This window comes from Odocoileus virginianus, chromosome 12, assembly GCF_023699985.2.
Source record: "Odocoileus virginianus isolate 20LAN1187 ecotype Illinois chromosome 12, Ovbor_1.2, whole genome shotgun sequence".
Lineage (NCBI taxonomy): Eukaryota > Metazoa > Chordata > Mammalia > Artiodactyla > Cervidae > Odocoileus > Odocoileus virginianus.
Window position 1 is genome coordinate 50,996,986 of NC_069685.1, and position 19,710 is coordinate 51,016,695.

The window sequence follows — 19,710 nt, forward strand, 5'->3', positions numbered from 1 at the left end:
CATTTCACTGAACACACGACTTCCTTATTTCCTTATCTGTTCTCTTCTTAAATCAAGCACAGCTCTGGGCCGGCTAAGTCATTAATACCATGCAATATCCTCAGTGAAGAGGCGCATCCTCCTTTGTAAACACACAGCTCTGTAAAGCCAGTGCCACTGGGAGGCATCAGCTTGTCACCAGGTTCACAACTCCAGACTTCCATGGAAGGCTTGCACAGTGAGACTCCATACCCAGATTTCAATATTGAGAAGCAAAAAAGCTCACTAGGATCCTTTTCAAAACCAAAGAGTAGTAACAGACTCACCAGTTCTCGAATACTAACATGTGCTATACAAACAGCAATCAGTTTACCTGGGCAAAAGCCAAGTTCAACACCGTTTCAGAGGCCAAATGCTGCAACCGGTACTCCTTGGAGAGAGCCAGGGCCTGCAGGAGCACGGGCAGTGCGATGGTCGGGGAGGAAGATCGCCAGTACAGTTCCGCCACAGACAGCAGGACACTGCCCACAAAGAGGAAGGCACGTGTGAGGATAACCAGCACAAAGTACCTCCCAGGGGAGACGCACAAAAGCCCTCCCTTACCTGATCACCATTTCCGTATTCCTGGTTCTCTGACAATGAATCAACAATTTCTGTAGAAGCTTGTGTGCCTCTGACATTTGGTTCTGAGCCTGTAGGACAATTGCTTTTCTGACACAGAAAGAAAATAGATGCGAATGGTTATGTCGCTGTTTTGCGAGGGTTGTAAGTAGAGTCAGCTTCAGGATTAGAATTGCTGCTTCCTCAATTAGAATTTTAACCTCCCAAGGGAAATAATTGCATCTGATATAGTTTGTGTTAAAAGAGAAAAAAAGAAGTGTATGTGTGTCTCTGTGAGCACATATGTGAACACACACACACACACATATACATGTACACAAGAAAAAAATCTGGATTTAGAGATAGCATGTTAGTGATTATCTCTGAATAACTTAACTTTCTCCATTTTGCTTATTTGGATTTTCTAACGGCCTGTAATAAACAGGAAAAAAATTTTTTTCCTAGGCCAAAGTTAACAAATTAATTCACGGACAAAACAAATAAGAATAAAACCATTTGAGAATTATTTCATTTTGGGGTTGAGTTTTCAAATTTTCTTACCTATATACACCCTCTATGCTATTAAGAGCTGTGATTCCTGTAACAAGTGAATCAGCTAAATGGTATTTGCCATCATTCATTGCTCTGTCAAACTGTATTTTTTGATCACACAGCATCCATAACTAATAAGGAAAAAAAAAAAAAAAAACAGAATGACAGATGTTCACCTCATTATTCAATAGAAAAAAAAAGTATTTTGGCTCACTTAGCAAATATCCTTGTAATTCACACACATATTTTTTTTAGGCTTAAAAAAATTTTTTTAATATTTCAAGTATTTAAAGAAAAAGCACTACATAAAATAAACACATGTGTGGCAACCATCAATATGTCAAATCACAACATTCTGTTTTATTTGCTTTAGATACTGTTACAACGTTGAGGTCCTTTGAAAATTCCATTCTCCTCTGTTTTCAAAGGAAACATTTGATTTGTTATCATTCCCATTCATGTTTTTATACATTTACAAAATAACTACTCATCCTGAAACAATACATAGTATGACCTTACATTTTTTTAAACTTTGTATAAATAAACAGAATCATACTGTATGCATTCTTTGACAACTTGCTTTTGAGCTCAACATTATTAGGGGAGTGCTTATGCATGTTAATACAAGTAGTTCTAATTAATTTCTTTTCACTGGTGAATAGTTTTCAGTTGTATGAAAACATGACAACTTATCTATTCTCGTGTTGATGGTAGTTCCAATTTCTCACTTTTCTGAACAGTGCTGCAGCAGACACTCTCCTACATCACCCGGGTGCAATACTTACCCTGGGTACACAGCAAGCAGCAGAGAGGCTGGGCTGTAGGATATACGCACCTTCTCCTTAACACAGCGCCCATTTGTTCTTTAAATGGGTCATAGCAGTTTACACTCCCCATTGGCAGTGTATGGTATCTTATGGCTTCACACACTCACCAACAATCAGTGGTGTCAGATATTTTACTTCTGGCCAATCTGATGGGTATGAAGTATCTCACTGTTTTTTCATTTGTATTTCCCTTGATCAATAGCCAGGTTGAGTACCTTTCCATCTATTTATCAGCCCTATATAGATGTATTTTGTAGAATGTGAGTTAAATTGCCTTTTTCTTTACTGTGCACCTTCTTTAAAAGTGGCTAGAATGGTAACCATGAGCGCTACCACAGAACCATGCTTAATTCTTTTTTCCCCACAGCATTCTTGGGTGCTAAGCTTCTATTTAGTTTGCTCACCGCCTTTCTGTCTGGGTACTTTGAATTTAGCTCACAGTCTGCTGAAAGCAGCAATGAGATCCCAGCACAGCTTATAAGCAGATGGGCATCCACACCATATCTCCTGAGGTGGGGCCAACAACACACGTGACTGGGAGCCTTCCTCTAGGGACCAACAGTAGGAGATCCTTGGGCCATGGTCTCTTATGATTTCAAATTCCCTAATCATCTGAAGGCTAAACTGGATAAGGCGAGGAATAGAAAGAGGACCCTCGTAATAGATTTTCTTGGCCCCATCAGAGATGGAAATCGGTGCAACAAGGAACATAGAGCCTAAGACTGCTTTATAAAACTCTTTCCCTCTGGATACAACATCTGCCCAAGAGCTTGGCAGCTGGAGCTGCCAAGGAGAAGACAGAGTAACAAAATGGAGACCTAGTTCTTACTCTATCAAAGGACAATCAATTAGAGATATAAGGAATATTCATTTAAAACCATGAAGACAGGAATGAAAAAATATCCTACTATAATCTCTTTTCAGAGTTTATTTCTCAACCTTGAACACATCCTACAGAGTTTCCTGTGCTGACCAGACGTCACAGAAAGGAAGGGAGGGGAAATGCTACAGTATTCCATTTTGATAATAACACAGTACAAATGGTCTTTTCAAAATAAATTGATGACACACAAAAGGCAGGTTACCTGGGCATGCTGACTATTAGGTGGGAATCTCTCCTTCAAGTGCTTTAACACTTCTGAAGCGGCGGCGAAACAGCCCTGAAAGAGAAAGCCACGGTTTGCCTAGCACACCTGTGCTGATGCCCGACCTGCTGCCCCACTCACAGGATGTGGCTGTGACTCACCTGTTCTTGGTGCAGCAACCTGGATGCCCCCAGGTGGAGACTGGCAAATATCAGAGGGTCTTTTTTTTAGGCTCTAATGTATTTCACATATATTTAAAATAATTTTTTTTAATTACATGTGTAACCCATGTTCACTCTAGGAAAAAAACTTACAAAGTACATGCGAACAATGAGAAAAACACAAATTACTTTTAATCTCACAGAAGATAATCATAGTAATTTCTTGGCATATACCCTTCTGAACTTCTCATATGCACATGAATATAAAACATGTAAGTATTCCAAAAATAGGTATATGTAACATTTTTAAACATTGCCTATGGAACTCTTTACCACAGAGTAGGCACTCAATAAATATTTTTCGAATGAATGACTCTTTCCAGTGTCAACAAGCTCAAAGCTATACACCATAGTATTTCATTAGGTGAATAAATTATAGTCCACCAAAATAATCTCCTTGCTTGGAATATTTTGATTGCTTCCAATTTCTTCCATTTTAAAAATGCTAGAATGATTATCTTACTGCATATATCTTTTCATACTTGCCCAATTACTTCCTTAGGAGAATACTTTAGAAGTAGAATTGCTAGGCTAAGTGGTAGGCACGTTTACACTTTCTGACCCATGTATTACTAAACTGGGCTTCCCTGGTGGCTCAGATATCAAAGAATCTGTCTGCAATGCTGGAGACCTGGGTTCAATCCCTGGGTCAGGAAGATTCCCTGGAGATGAGAATGGCAACCCATTCTAGTAGCCATGCCTGGAAAATTTCATGGTCAGAGAAGCCTGGCGGGCTACAGTCCATGGGGTCACAAAGGAGTCGGATACGACTGAACAACTAACACACACACACATTACTAAATTACCATATAGAAATGTACCAAATACTTTTATTTGTCTTACTTTTTAAATTTTTATTTGTTTTTATTTGGCTGCGTGGCATGTGGGATCCCAGTTCCCTGAATAGGGGTCAGACTCATGCCCCCTGCAGTAGAAGCACAGAGTTCTAACCACTGGACCGCCAGGGAAGTTCCCTCAGAAATATACCAAGTACTTTTACACCGGCATCCTACACCTTTCTCCTCCCCTTATATTTAAGCTTCTTTGCCTACTTGTTTGGTGAAACTGGTTATTTCACTGTATTAATTTTAACTTCTTTAATGACTAGATTGAAGTTCTTTTCATGTTTTATAATCATTTATGTTTTTTTCTGTGAACACATGTCCATGTCTTTTTCACATTGCTAAACTGCTATTTATCTTATTAACCAAAAAGCTTTTCAATTTATCCCAATCCTTTGATAAAGTAATTTATCTTTAAAAAAAAATGTTTATTTATTTTGCTGTGCCAGGTCTTAGTTGGGGCACGCAGGATCTTCCATCTTCACTGTGGCATAGGACCTTTAGTTGCGGCACGTGGGATCTAGTTCCCTGACCAGGGATCAAACCTAGGCCCCCTGCATTGGGAGAACAAAGTCTTAGCCTCTGGACCACCAGGGAAGACCTTGATTAGGTAATGTATCTTCAGTCTGTAAAGAAGCTCACGTAAGACCACAAGTGAACTTCTATTTGAAGTAGATGAAATGGAAAGTACATTGAATTACAATAGAAGATCATTAATCTTTTTATTTTTGTGATTTTAATTGGCTAATCTTGCCAGTTATTTTCATGACTACCCTACGGAGTTGGGCATGTGGATGTAGATGGCTGTCAAACCTTCAGGCCAAGTAGAAAGAAGAGTGCACAATTGGCAATACTCGCCCAAAACATTCCCATCATGACCTGTCACTTCCTGAGGCCGGGAGAGGAACGTGACACAGTGAATCAGAATTACACAGAAAGAGCAAAGGGGGCCAGCTCTCTTAACACTTCCTCTGGGCTGTAGGAGGAAGCTTGCCAACAGCAGCTCAGACCCCATCACTTCTTTACAGGTTCACCCAAGCTCCAGACAACTACCATATACCAAAGGGCAGCATCCAGTTTATCTGGAGATCAATTTCAGGATACAACTTGAAGCACACACAAAGGAAATAAAAGAGCAAATAGAAACTCGTGATAAAACAGCCTTCTCCGTAGCTGGCCAAGCTTAATTTCATAGGTGTAAATCTAATCTGTGTAACTGAAAATGTGACAGTCATCAGCCCAGTGGGTTTATCTACATGGTCGATGTTCTAACATTGAGAAGAAGTCTTTTTAAGGCAGGTTGAGGAGCAGTGGAGAAAGGGACTGAATGGAAATAAAGCAGCCACCTTCTTCTAGCTATGCAATTAGAGGCTTCCAATGGAACCAGGAGATGATGAGGGCTTTCACACAAGCCCAGAGATGGAAGCGGGGGCAGGAGATGGAAAGATTAATACAGAGTCAAACAGCGAGATTACTTTTCAAGTCTAACCCCCAGTAAAAAAATCACAGAACAATTAACAACTGGCCTTGGAGAAAGTGTTAAAGCTAAAGAAGTGAGCCAAGACCAGATTTCTGTCAAGTAGTTCTCCATTCCTGTAGAAAAGAAAGAATTTCTACCATACATAACCCAAAAAGGACCAAAGGAAATTCTGTTTATTTTTACTTTTTTGGTTGTGCCGCTTGGCTTGCAGGATCTTAGTTCCCTAACCAGGGATTGAACCTGGACACTCAGCAGTGAAATCGTGGACTCCTATAACTGGACAGCCAAAGAATTCCCTATTTCACTGTTTAAGGCTTGTGAGAAAGGTGCTTCCCAAGTGACTCAGTGGTAAAGAATCCATCCGCCTGCCAATGCAGGAGATGCAGGTTCAATCCCTGGGTTGGGAAGATTTCCTGGAGAAGGAAATGGCAACTCACTCCAGCATTCTTGCCTGGAAAATCTCATGGACAGAGGAAAATGGTGGGCTACAGTCCATGGGGTCACAAAGAGGCAGACATGACTGAGTGACTAAATAACAACAACAGTAGGGAGAATACTATGTTAAAGAGTCACCAGGGGACACTTTAAATGGGTGGATTGTGGGGCATGTGAATTACATCTCAATAAAGTTGTGGGGGGAAAAAGTCAACATGGAGCTTATACCAATACCTAACTGAATGTGCCCTGACTCATTTGTTACAAATGCTCCGCTTAACCAAGGCACCAGCAGAGGAAAAGAATCAATGTTAAAGAGGTTCCAGTGCCATTACAAGAAGGAGAAAGTGATTAATGTGCAGCATTCCTGGAGGAAAGCAAACAGCAAGAGCCGCTGGCCTGTTTTGATGTCAGGAAGCATGGGTGATGCTTCCCAGGTCCAAGAAGAAAGCAGCTGACGGAGGTGCAGGCAGATGCCATGGCCAGAGCCCATTCACGCTGTCTGTTTCCACAGCTAGTTAGAGGATCATAAAATGCTAAAATATGTCCAGTAGAGAGAAGTATTTACAGCCTTCTGAAAGGGGCGGAAACCACTCAAGGATCTTCAGGCTCCAGATTAAAGAATATTGAGTGCTATGATGCAACCTAGCGATCATTATACCACAAAGAGGTGGAGAAAATATTATGATCAAGGAAATGCACTTACAGCAAGGCAGCAGTTAGTGAGTTAGCTCTAGATAAGAGCGTCCCCCGACCTTTTCTGATGAAAGACGTTTTTGAGCAAAGGGAAAAGAAAGGCGAGAGCAACATGAGCGACCCTTGCATCAATCCCCTATAAAAAGATTTATGTAAAATTATTTGGGCTGTAAATCAAGGTTACGCCATACTCCCAATGTCTTTCTTTGAAATCAGTAGGCCTTGGGTTGAAGATCTGACACTGACATTCACTGGTCGTGGGTCTGGGACTTCGCTCCTGGGAACTCAGTTTCTCTTCTATGAAATGGGATGATACCAAAGCTGACCTGATGGGGCTACTGTGAGGAATCTGGATGATCACACACGGAAATCACTGACCACAGAGCCCGGCACAGAACAAATGTACGACACACCTTAGCTGCTATCATTTTAGCTGTGTTCTTATTATGTTCTTCCCTTTCCCATAAACACACAGCTCTTCCACCCTAAATTTCAAAGACTCCTTCTTATTCCATCTGCTACCTAGAAATAGCTGATCTCTTAGTGCCTCCCCTGATGCCAGAAGAGGTCCTCAGCTCCACACAGCTTGCAGACTATACCCAGTCCATTTCTACTCATGGGATTTCACCTTTTCTGCCACCTCCATCCAACCAGAGCTGTCTGTGCTTTTCTCAAGCACTAGAGGAAAGAAATGGCAGAGCCTGCGCTGCTCCGGAAGCACATTGGCCTGGTCACCTGCCTACCTGCTCTGCGTGCAGCTCAGCGAGGTGACAGAGCGCCACAGCGAATGATTCCGTGTTGTTCTGCTGCACGCCCGCGTTCACGGACTCCAGGCTGTTCATGCTCAGCAACATCTGGGCTTGCTGCAGGGCCATAGTGCTGGGGAGGGGACGAAAAGGCATCCCTGTCAGTCAAGAGGCCCAGGTGCCCCTCAGCTACACCCTACAGTTACCCCGAGAGGAAATGGAGGAGGTGATGCCTCTCTGTAAGCTCTGGCTCCGTGAGAGTAGCTGGGCCAATGCTGGGCCTCCTGTCGTCAGGACAAGGAGAGCAGGAAAGCCTCAGATGTGTGGTCTCAAATGAAACACGTGGTGGTTATGACACAACTGGGAGCTCCAAGCTCCAGACCTCCCCCCACCCCCACCTCTAATCTCCCCTGGGGACACAGCATGTTAATTAGCTTTCACAGTAAATTCAGACCTGATGCCATCTTGGCACCAGCTGCTCTGACAGTGGAAGCAGTGGCCAGTGTCTGCATCTGTTTCACACCACACTGTGCCAAAAATTATTTCAAGTACAAAAACAAGACTGATACAATAGGCACTTCCTTTCATCACTGAATTCCTAGAAACAGCAGATTGTCTAGGTGAGAGGTGAGGTAGGGACAGGGCTTCAGGATTAAAAATCTGGTTCAGAATTTACTTCCAAGCTTGGACATGAATTTGAGCAAACTCTAGGAGAGAGTGGAGGACAGAGAGGCCTGGCAGGCTGCAGTCCACAGCAGCCTGTGGACTGAGTCACAGGCTGTAAAGAGTCAGATATGACTTAGCAACTGAACAGCAACAAAGGAGGATAAATGGGAATTACACACCAGGCCGGAGATGGTCCAGAGAACACATCCTGGTTAACAGGGAAGCAGCTTTCATTACGTAACAGCTTTGGGGTTAAGAGGGTGCTCAACTTGAGTGACCCATGGCATCTCAGAGCACAGGGACATGGTGTTTGGAGTCCAAGGACCTGTTTGAGTGTGGAGGTCCATGCTTGTTAACTTGTTAACTCATTTGTTATCTAGGGCAGATCAGATGTGTGAACCTTGTCCTATGCATCCCAGAATGGAGATCACCCCCAGTTACCTCCCAGAGCAGTTGGGAGGAGTAAATAAAAACAGGCAGAGAAGGAGCTTCCCTGGTGATCTAGTGGTTAGGAGTCTGCTTTGCAATGCAGGGGACACCGGTCCAATCCCTGATCATGGAAGACCTCACATGCCTCAGGGCAGCTAAGCCTGTGGACCACAACTACAGAGCACGAGTTCTAGAGCCCCTGGGCCACAACTACTGAAGCCCGCATGTCTGAGAACGAGTGCCGCACAACAAGAGAAGCCACTGCAATGAGAAGCCTGTGCACCCCAACTAGACAGTGGGCCTGCCTGCTGCAACTAGAGAAAGCCTGCAAGGAGCAACGATGACCCAGTGAGGCCAAAAATAAACAAATTAATTACTTAATTTTAAAAAGAAGTAGATTTTAAAAAAATGGGCATAGGAAAACTTTGCAAAGTCTGTGTGCAAAGTAGAAAATATTTAAAAATTTTAAAGCACTTTCTTTAACACCCTGCAAAAACAACCTCCATCCATTTGGCCCTCACAGCACCAGTCTTCTGGCTTCCGCTCATCTGTAAGAGGACTCGTGTCCTTGCAGCCTTGACGGTGGGCTTGAAGACGCACCTACGGCCATAGAGTCTCCAGATGGCAGTCTTCTGGGCGATGCTGATATCGATGAGCTCTGACAGGCTGTGTTTCCAGTGCAGGAGGTCCGAGTCCTTTAGGGCATCCATAAGTTTGTTTGCCATCTTTCCAGCAAAAGCCCTCTGCTGAACCAGGGACTGTATTCCTAGGGAGGCGAGGTACTAAGGAGACAGACATATGCACAACTCAAGATAGAGATGACAAGACAGAATTTGCTCTTCAGAAAGCTGGGATATTTCAACATGTGCTCAATGACATCACTATTTATAAAGAAAGTACCTGCAGCCTGACCCTAACCCATATGAGAAATGTTCCTGAAAAACTAGAGGATGGAAGAGAAGCTAATGGTACAGTGAGAAGGACCAGCTCTGAAGTTAAATGGATCTGGCCTTAAACACTGCCTCTGCTGCTGACTGTGTGACCTAGGGCCAGTCACTAAGCTTCTTAGACAAGCCCATCTGTAAAATGGGCATCAAACCTATCATGCAGACTCTTTTAAGGATTAAAATGACATAGTATATGTCAAACAGTGCTGGGTACATTATGTAGTAGGAGATTAAGGGAAAAAATGCATATTAGGAGCATAACTATTTCTTCATTAATTTCTGGTATAATTTTCAAGGATGAAAGCTCAACTAAAAAAAGTCCACTCAAATCCATAACAAAAATTGTGCTTACAAAGTCTTTTTTTTTTTTTTTTTTGAGACAGAATAAGGTTCTTAGAGCAATAGCAATCTAGATTCTACAGTCATTACAACTTCATGTGTAGGACTTGTGCCCTTTCAACGCCCCTCAGTATCTGTCATTGGGGAATACAGGTTTACTTGTTCGTGGCTTTATTACTTAAAACAAGGATCAGAAAATTTGTTCTATAAAGGACCAGAGAGTAAATAATTTAGGGTTTGTAGGCCACATTTGGTTTATGACACATATCCTTCTTTGTTTTTCCCCCCAACTATTTAAAAATGTAAAACCCATTCTTAGCTTGAGGGCCATACAGAAGCAGGCAGAGAGCCAGGTTTGGCCTGTAGGCTATAGAGTTTGCCAGTCACTGGTTTAAAAATAAGTCTTTCTTAAAAATTTTCTAAATAAAGATGTGGAAGCTTAGTGTTGATCAATACACTAAACAAAGATCTCATCAAATTGATAAATGGAACTTTCACAGATGTTATTAGGATAAGAGGAAGAGAGAGAAATCTATTCAAAGAATTTAGTGGTTTAATTAATAATTAAGGTCACATGAAACTACCAAGAATAAAACCACCCCAATTGTTTAAATAATCTCATAGAAAGATGAGCCTTACTGGTAACCCAAAATGTACAGCTTTCTTCACAGAATGTTCCAGCAGAACATAGCTATCAGATCTCTTCTGTCCCAGCACGTAAAGCCAGCTCTGGCAAGAGAAGTCATCAAAATGTATCAAAACAACGATAATGGCTAATGTTCTACTGAAAGCATCAGCATGGTTGTAAGAACAAATTAACAAGGGACAAAATACGCCCTCTAAAACACACTTTCACAAATTATGAACTGAAATGAAACCCATCTAACACATTAAAACCATCAGACTGAAATAAACAAGCCATTTATCTTCTTCACCTCTGAGAGCCGTGAGTGGCAAATGTTCCAGAAAAAAAAAGACATGAGGCCCGTGGAAGCCTTGGAAGTGAGAAACTGAAATTCTCAGGTGGTTGCTGAACTGGGTTCTACTTGTTTGATGATGTGCTTGGTGATGACGCTTTGACAGCACAAGCTCTTATCCAGTTACCAGGTGCTGCAAACACATTTCCTTCATGCCAGTGTCTAGTGTGACAGTTTTGCATGGCAAGCTGCATTTAAATTTGTAGACAAGAAATGCCCCCAAATGAAATGGACATCAAGAATTAAGAAAGATAAATACAGCTGGGTTGCCTTTCCTGAATCCCCATGACCATCTAACTAGTTTACCATCACCACTGAGGACCTTCCAACTGCAAAACAACCTAATTCATATGGGGCCTTTCAGATGCCAACAACCCAACCCACAGGCAGAACTTCCAAGACAGGAGGGTGGCCTCACCAAGCAATGCTGGAGACACACGTGATCGTTGGACTCCTGGGCAATCCTAATCGCCTCCTGCAGGGCAAGCTCTGCCTGTTGACTAATGACAGACTGAACATTAATAACTCATTAACAACCGCAAACATGTGTAAGCAACTGTAACAGGAAGTTATCTGTATGGTAATTCACCAGCGTGCAGGCCTCTGGGTTGGAAGTTGAAACTGTGGGCTTAGTCCTCAGAGACACCCCCATCCCAGCAGCAAAAGAAACAGTTACAACAGAGATACAGAACATGTCCCTTCTAAGGTGGAGTTCTACTAAAAGGGATCTGAAGTACTGGTTTTCCCCTATCTCAGCTCCTAAGATTCTTTTTTTTTTTTTTTTTAGTTGTCTAATGCTGAGGGCTTCCTAGGTGGCTTAGCATTAAAAGAATCCTCCTAAAAAAAATTAAAGAATAAAAATAAAAGAATGCTCCTGCCAACGCAGGAGATGCAAGAGACGCAGGTTCAATCCCTGAGTTGGGAAGATCCAATGGAGAAGAAAATGGCAACCTGCTCCAGTATTCTTGCCTGGGAAATCCCATGGACAGAGGAGCCTGGGGTGCTACAGTCCATGGGGTCGCAAGAGTTGGACACAACTGAGTGACTAAGTGCATGAACATGTGCACACGTGTGTGCGCGCACACACACACTGCCGAGGGGAGGGACAAGGAGAGGATGTAAGGTTTTACTTTTCATCACCCTCCTTTCGGCATTATTTGAAAAATCTTGTGAACTATGGTATTTGATACTTTTATAAATTTTTTCAAAACTAGTTTTGAAAAGTATTTGGAAGATTTTCACTTCTGAGATTTCTTTTTTCTGCTCATGTGGTTCCTCTCCAACTGGGATGTCTCCCCTAACCTTGCAACTTCTGTGGAAATTCAGTCAACTATTCCTGGTCCCACTGAGCCTTCACTTCTGAAAAAGCCCATAGAAAAAGTATCTACTTGCAGTGCTTAATTAAATATTAATACTATTTTGTATCACCCTCTATTTAATCTGTTAGTTTTATTTCTTTAACCTGCAGGGGGCACCAGCAATGTCTTAAACTTGGGGTTCCCCAGTGGCAAGTCACAAAAATTCTGTAAATGCTGGGTCACTGAGATCTCAAAATAGAATCAGAAATTCTATGGGTATCACTTATGTAGGGAAAATTTTATGCAAAATTTTCTTTCAACAAGAGCAATATTAATTTTATTAATTTTAACTGGGAGAGCTGAATTCTTCCTCAATACTATCTGTTTGGATAAAGAAACATTTTTACCTATTTTATATTTCTTTTAAATCCATTTTAATGCTTAGATGCACCAGGATATAAGCTATTTGAAGGCAGGAAGTACATCTTCACACAGAGGCCCCTTATAAATACCAGTCGATGTAACTTTGTTGAACATCTGATGACCAAATAAATTATGTTTAGAAAAAGTCTTCTGGGAGAATTGTACAGATAGGATGCTAAAACAGAACTAAAGAAAGCTTATTTTTCCCAGACAGGAAGAAAAAGTAGATTACCAACACAGAAACTTCAAAGTTTCTGGCAAATCCTTGAAGAATCAATGGTTTTCCATTGCTGCTAATCAGAAAAGCCTCTGATAAAAATTTTCATTATAGAGCAAGAAGCAAACTAGTTGAAATATTTGAAACACGTTGGCTGTCACACTGTTTGCAAAATGCCAGAGCAGAAAGATCTGTAGCCTCTAACAACTACTTCCTATGTCATTCAGAGTAAAAGCCAACATCCTCAGTTGGGCCTGCTGCTACTGCTGCTATGTCGCTTCAGTCTGCGCGACCCCATAGACGGCAGTCCACCAGGCTCTGGGATTCTCCAGGCCTACAGGACCCTAAATGCTCTGACCTCTGCCACTTCTATGACCTCATTCTCCTCTACTCCCCCCTTACTTATGTCATTCTGACCACACCTCTTATTCCTCCTCAAACATGCCAAGTAAATCCTGCCTCAGGGCCTTTGTACTTGCTGTCCTAGGTGATATGAATACTCTTTCTCCAGATACACACACAGATTACTCACTGCCTCAAATCCTTTAAATCTCTATTCAAATATTAACAAAGGTTGAAGATTAAGACCTGTGCAATTATCTGGAAGAAGAGTGTTACTTATGAAAATAATAACACTTATCACCTCTCTTTAATCCCTTATCCTGATCTATCACTACCTGATAAATTGTTTAGTGTTATTTATTATTTATTTCTCCCATTGGAAGCTCCACGAGAACAGAGCACTTTTTTTTTTCACTGCTGTATCCTCAGCACCTAGAACAATGCCTAGTACATAATAGACACTCAATAAGTAACTATAAAGATTTTTAATAAATTATCACAATCCTATTAGCTCAGTGACAATTATACAGTCTCATAGCTCCAGGACTAAAAATAAAGAAGCCTGGAGTTGAGTAAATCAGAAATTAACTAGAAATTAATTCCGTACAGTTAGCTGCCTATCCATTGATAATATTCCAAACACGAAGAAATTCTATACATCAACAGACTAATTATTGGTATCTACCAGACTACATACAAACTTCCAAATGCAAGGGGAAGCTGTGTGTAACACAGAAACAGGTTATTGGCAAATATTCAAATGGTGTTGCTATTTATTACAAATACATAAAACATGAAAGGCTGTGATCAAACAGGTTACTAAAGCTGGGCAGACAAAAAGAAGTTGACTCTTAGAACATGGAATCTCACAAAATCATGGAGTTCAGAGGAGCCTTAAACATTTTTTGGTTCAAGTATCAATCTGAGGCTTGAATTCTCTGAATGTCACCCCCGCTGCACACCTTAGCACTCTGCTGACACTTTTCTCAGAAGGTTCTATACAAAGAAATCTCCTCCTCATAAACAGCAAAAATGTTTTGCCATTTAACTGGCACTTATCAGCTCTCAATCTCCTCTAGTAGTCACACCCTTGATCAATCTAAGTACTTTTCACAAGACCTTCACTACAGAAAGATGTCAAATACACGCTTGGCTAAACTGTTTCTTTTCCAGGCTACACATTCTCACATCCTTCCCACACTATTTACATGGAATGGCTTTGAATGCCTCCAGTGAAACTGTCCCCCAGGCAAGCTCCAGCTTGTCTATCTCCCTTTGAAAATGTGACAATGAGAAGTTAATAGAATTTCCTTATTGTTGCCTGGGCCATAGAGCAAGGTGTAGAAGTCTCAGTTCTTGAACTTTGGACACTACACTTCTAGAAATACACTCTAGTCTCTACTCAAAGATGCCTGTGTCAGAAACCAATTTTTCTTAAATGGGAAAAAGCCACAGGGAGGCGGAGAGAATCTATCAGTTAGTAATTTCCTACCGTTTCACCATTATTCATGTTATTTCATTATTTTCAAAATAGATTCCATACTTTGAAAGACTTTATCCTGTTAACTCTGTTTACTAAATATTAATAAAATAACTGATCAATTTCCTATTTTTATTTATTAAAATCATAGGCATACCTTAATAATGGCATAAGTCAGTGTCACCTCACTGAGCCCCCTGAATTCCAACCAAAAACACAAACGTGACTTTCAGCAAGCCACATAGTCTTTTGTCAAATAAAGGCACAGCTTCCTTTTGGCTTTTTCAAATACTGAAAATAACTTTCACATACCCATTATTTCCTCTGAAAAATCCTGTTGGGAATCTCTGGCCTAATGACCTAATTTCCTTTTAACTCAGTGCCGGTTGTTCTTAGAAGTAAAGCAAGAGGCCAAGCACTTAGACGGTAATGCTAAATAGTGACTCCAGGGGGCAGACTCTTTAGGCAGAGGGTTTCATTATCTTCTGTTCAGTGCAAAAAGCTTCCTTCTTTGCAAGTTATTGACAAGGGTCAGGTTGAACAATCTTTTTTTCTCTTTTCTTCCCCCTCCTCCTCCTTTTTAAAAAATATACAGCATATTTTTTAAACTTTTTATTTTATATTGGAGTATAGTTGATTAACAATGTTGTGTTAGTTTCGGTGTACAGCAAAGTGATTTGGTTATACATCTATTACATACATGTATCTATTCTTTTTCAAATTATTTTCCCATTTAGATTATTATGTAATATTGAACAGAGCTCCTTTGCTACGCAGTAGGTCCTTGCTGGTTATCTATTTTAAATATAAAAACAGTGTGTGCACGTCAATCCCTACCCCCCACCCTTCTCCTCTGGTAACCATGAAGTTCATTCTCTAAGTCAAATACAGCCTATTTTTTAAAACACATCTCAATTAACATTTGAGAGATAATTTCTTTAATTTCTACACAGACAAAAGTTTATACACTTACTAGTGACCAAAGCGGCAGTGCAGGGCGGCCAGGTTTAGAGCCGCGTATCTCAGGCTCCGGCCATAGCCCTCTTCCCCGTTACTTTTGCTTTCGGCTCCAGTAAGAATTAGGCGGTCAAAATAATGAAGGAGGCTGTGTGTTGAACTGAAAACGTCTTGAACTCGGAGGTTGTTTAAGTAGCTGAGGTAGTGCTAAAAGGAGGAACATTCAACATTTTTTTTTTCATTTTTTTTTTCAACATATTTTAAATGTTCTGTTCCTCTTGTGTTAGATTAATTCAGAGAGGTCCACTGGCTGTAGACATCCACGTATCCCCTACCCTCCTAAATCAGTTTAGCTTTATCTCTTCCCCACAGGCAGAATAAAACAGACTTAAAGTACATTAGCTGGTTTCTCCCCCAGAATGTGTACCCAAACAAAAAAACGGAATTCCACCAGCATGGGTGTCAGAGTTTTGTCCTAAATATTCATCCACGAGTTATATTAGGATCCATGCATTATACATGAGGATGGAGGGGGAATCACCTAGCTTGGGTATTAAGGAATTGGGTAAGTACTAAAGAAAAAAAAATCTTAAAACCTGAATTCATACAAATATAAAACCAATTTTTCTAAATGTCCAAGTTAAAACCCAGTAAGACTTTTACTAGTTTATTAGTTTTAGAAGTTAATTATCTTCTATTTTGACACTATTTTCATTTTGTTTGGTTCACTGAATTAAAACTCCCTCCAGCAGGCAGATCCCAGTTACTAAGGAGCAAAGCAGATGTATTTCTATATGTGGATAAAGTCAGATGGCAAAACCCAGGTGCTATTAAGAAAGTTCTCAGGATAAAAATTCAATAAGGAATAGAATTATTTTAACTTTAAAAATATATATACAACAACAACAACAAAAACATTTACAAAAGAGGAGAAAAGAATTTGGGGGCCTCAAACTTAAAAAAAACAAATCAGTCTGTCATCTCCTTCATCTCCTGTCCATAATTCACAACATCAGAGAGATGATGAATGAAAGAGAGCAGCAATAGATTGAAGAAATCCCTCCTGGGCCCCGGGGTTGGGGAGGAGCCTAGGCTAAGTCAATTACGTGCCAACTGCAGGATTTCCTTCCAAGAACCCAGGTCAGCAGGCAAATCCACATTTACTCAACTATTCAACAGTCTTGTCCCTGCTTTCTAATTTAGGAACAGATTCTGGAAGAGGCTCACCGCTTCAGCAAAATCAGGATTAAATTTCAACAAGTTGTTCAACTCTTTCTGCAAAGAAGCTGGAGTGAGGGCCTTGGTCTCATCATTCTTCAACAGAGAAGCCTGAAAGTTAAAAATGACAACCCTCAGTAGGAAGAAATGGCCAATAAACATATGGACACATAGACTAAATAGCATCATCTGATAACTTTCTTTTCTGCACCTACACTTTCCTCTTTTTTTTTTTTTTTTAACAGTTTTATTCATTTATTTATTTTTGGCTGTGCTGGGTCTTCGTTGCTGTGCAGGCTTTTCTCTAGTTGCAGCAAGTGGGGGTTACTCTAGTTGCGGTGCACAGGCTTCTCATTCCAGTCGCTTCTCTTGTCACAAAGCGCAGGTTCTAGGGCACTTCAGCAGTTGCAGCACATAAGCTCAGTAGTTATGGCTCCCAGCCTCTAGAGCACAGGCTCAATGGTTATGGCGCATGGGCCAAGTTGCTCCCCACCAAGTGGGATCTTCCTGGACTAGGGATCAAACCTGTGTCTCCTGCATTGGCAGGCGGATTCTTTGCCACTGAGCCACCAAGAAAGCTCCTACACTCTCCTCTTGACCTTGCAGAACACTGTTTCCTCTTCCTGGAATTATGTCTCGCAACCACCAACCCTACCCACATACTCTTGCATGCAAACGCCTGCTCAGCCTTCAGGGCCCAGTTTAGATTTCAGCCACCTGCTTCTCCCATAAGCACCTACATGCTCCTATAAGCCCCCTGCACTAACCCTTCCTGCAGTACTTATTAAATTATATTAAAAGTGCTAGCTGACCCCAACCCCAGACTGTAAGTGCCTTCAAGGCAGGAAGTATGTATTCATAGTCTGGCAAAGAGCCTTATGGCACACACTTGCCCTTCTCCTGGTTATCTGTTTCATATGGATGTTACCAGCAACGATTATATAAAATACATAGAAAACTACTTCTAAATTAATGATTAGTACTTAACTGGGTTATAGACGCTTCAATTTTACCTAGACAAATTTTTCTTTGAGTAACAATAATTTCTAACTCTATTTTAATTCATTGTAGCATTATAGAAGATTCCAAAATTATGAAAAAGCATATAGAAGAAAACAGAAAAGCACACAGAAAATCATCTGTTACTCCTCCATCCAGAAATAACACCATTTTTATGTCAGCGTATCCTATTCCAGTCTTTTTTCTATGTGTGTATATGTATGTGTGTTTGTGTGTGTATGTGCTTATACATATACACTGTGGGCTGCCATCTATGGGGCCGCAGAGTCGGATACGACTGAAGCGACTTAGCAGCAGCAGCAGCATGCAACACCTTTTTAACAAAGTTAGAATATATTATTTTACTATCTGCCCTTTTCACTTAATAATATACATTTGTCTCATCATCAACCAGTCTTTGAAAATACCATTTTTAAAGCAAAAGTATCAACCCTTTGTCACATGTATTACAAATCCTTTTCCCATTTTGTTGTTTGACTTTTAATTTTGTCAGAACATGTACTAACATGCAGACATTTTTCATTTTTATGTTGAAAAGTCAAATGATCTTCCACGTTTTCTTCCACAGTTTTTATGTTTAGAAAGTTCCCCACCCAGAGATCAGTTAGAAGTTACTATGGAGTTCCTTCTAGTCTAATTATAATTTTAAATGTTTACAGTGAAGCCTTTAATCCACCTGTGAAGTACTGAGGTGCAAACATGAGGTGAGGGTCCAGCTTTATTTTCTCCTCTACAGGTAACCGATTGTCTCGAAGGGTTTTTCTAATCTGTCTAAAATTCATTTGCAGGGGTGACTCTATGATCTGCATCTAGATCTAAACATTACATCTTTAGGCAGAAAGAAAATTAATAATAAAATTAGAGTAAACTTAAAAATAAGAGCAAAAATCAAAATTCTTTGCTGAAAACAACATGAAAGAAAAACATTCAGCTTGTATTACCAAAAAAAAAAAAAAAATCTAAAGTAGGTTCGAAAATACCAGTAAGAAATGTCTGGGCTAAAGTGTACTGGTGTTCGCAACTTGAAATGTATCAAAAAAATAAGATGAAATGGCAACTAGATGGGTAGATATATAATAAACAGAGCAAAATATTAATTGGAGGACCCAGATGATGGGTATGTGGGTATTTGCCGTACAATGCTTTTCAATTTTATTTCTGCTTAAAAATGTCCTTGATGAAAAGTTGGGAAAAGGGTAGTAAGTCTTCCAAATCACGTTTTGGGGCTGAGTTAGTCAGACACCATTACTAAATGAACATGCATTACAACTCTAATAGAGAAATAAAATCACATACAAAATAGGGAGAGACACATAGCTACAGTTGCATTGTTAGTGAAGAAAAAAGGACCAAGAGTAAGAATAATGCCACTTTACTAATAAACCTACTCACATAACAAACATATGTCATGACAGGAGACGGTGAAGGACAGGGAACCTGGCATGCCGCAGTCCATGGGGTCACAAAGAATCGGACATGACTGAGCAACGGAACAGCAACAACAAATAATGTCACAGAATTAAAAAGAAAAAAGAATTATGACAAATCACAGAACCAACTTACCTGTTGAGAAAGAAAAAATTCTGCTTGTTTTTGGGACAGAGGCCCACTGCAAGATACCTCTTCTTCTCTGGAAAAAAAAATTAAGTAAAAACAACAAAGAATTATACAATAGTGAAAATGGTAATGCTTACAAAGTCAAATAGATTCTTCATCAGAAAAGCTTAAAAACTTTTAAAGTTTATTCTCTCTTCTCAGGAATGGCGCTGAATGACCTGATAAAGTTTACGTGATTTAATAAGCAGATCTCAACTCTATACAGTCTCCAGCATGACCTTTCCAGAATGCAAGTCTAGGGACTTCCCTGCTGGTCCAGTGGTTAAGATTCTGCTTCCAATGCAAGGGATGCTGGTTGGATCCCTGGTCAGGGAACT

General features: G+C 40.5%; 1 protein-coding gene across 2 annotated transcripts in view; it reads right to left on the bottom strand.

The window, feature by feature from the left end:
- ANAPC5 (anaphase promoting complex subunit 5) overlaps nt 1-19,710 on the bottom strand; it is a 34,643-nt gene that overhangs the window by 1,859 nt on the left and 13,074 nt on the right. For both annotated transcript variants that reach the window (XM_020882541.2, XM_070475220.1), the window contains 11 exons: nt 19,340-19,406; nt 16,766-16,867; nt 15,555-15,745; nt 11,240-11,321; nt 10,484-10,573; nt 9,159-9,340; nt 7,461-7,596; nt 3,044-3,118; nt 1,141-1,262; nt 583-690; nt 353-500 (listed from right to left, as the gene is read on the bottom strand). In XM_020882541.2, coding sequence (XP_020738200.2) covers nt 353-500; nt 583-690; nt 1,141-1,262; nt 3,044-3,118; nt 7,461-7,596; nt 9,159-9,340; nt 10,484-10,573; nt 11,240-11,321; nt 15,555-15,745; nt 16,766-16,867; nt 19,340-19,406 — 1,303 coding nt within the window. The remainder of the gene's footprint in view (nt 1-352; nt 501-582; nt 691-1,140; nt 1,263-3,043; nt 3,119-7,460; nt 7,597-9,158; nt 9,341-10,483; nt 10,574-11,239; nt 11,322-15,554; nt 15,746-16,765; nt 16,868-19,339; nt 19,407-19,710) is intronic.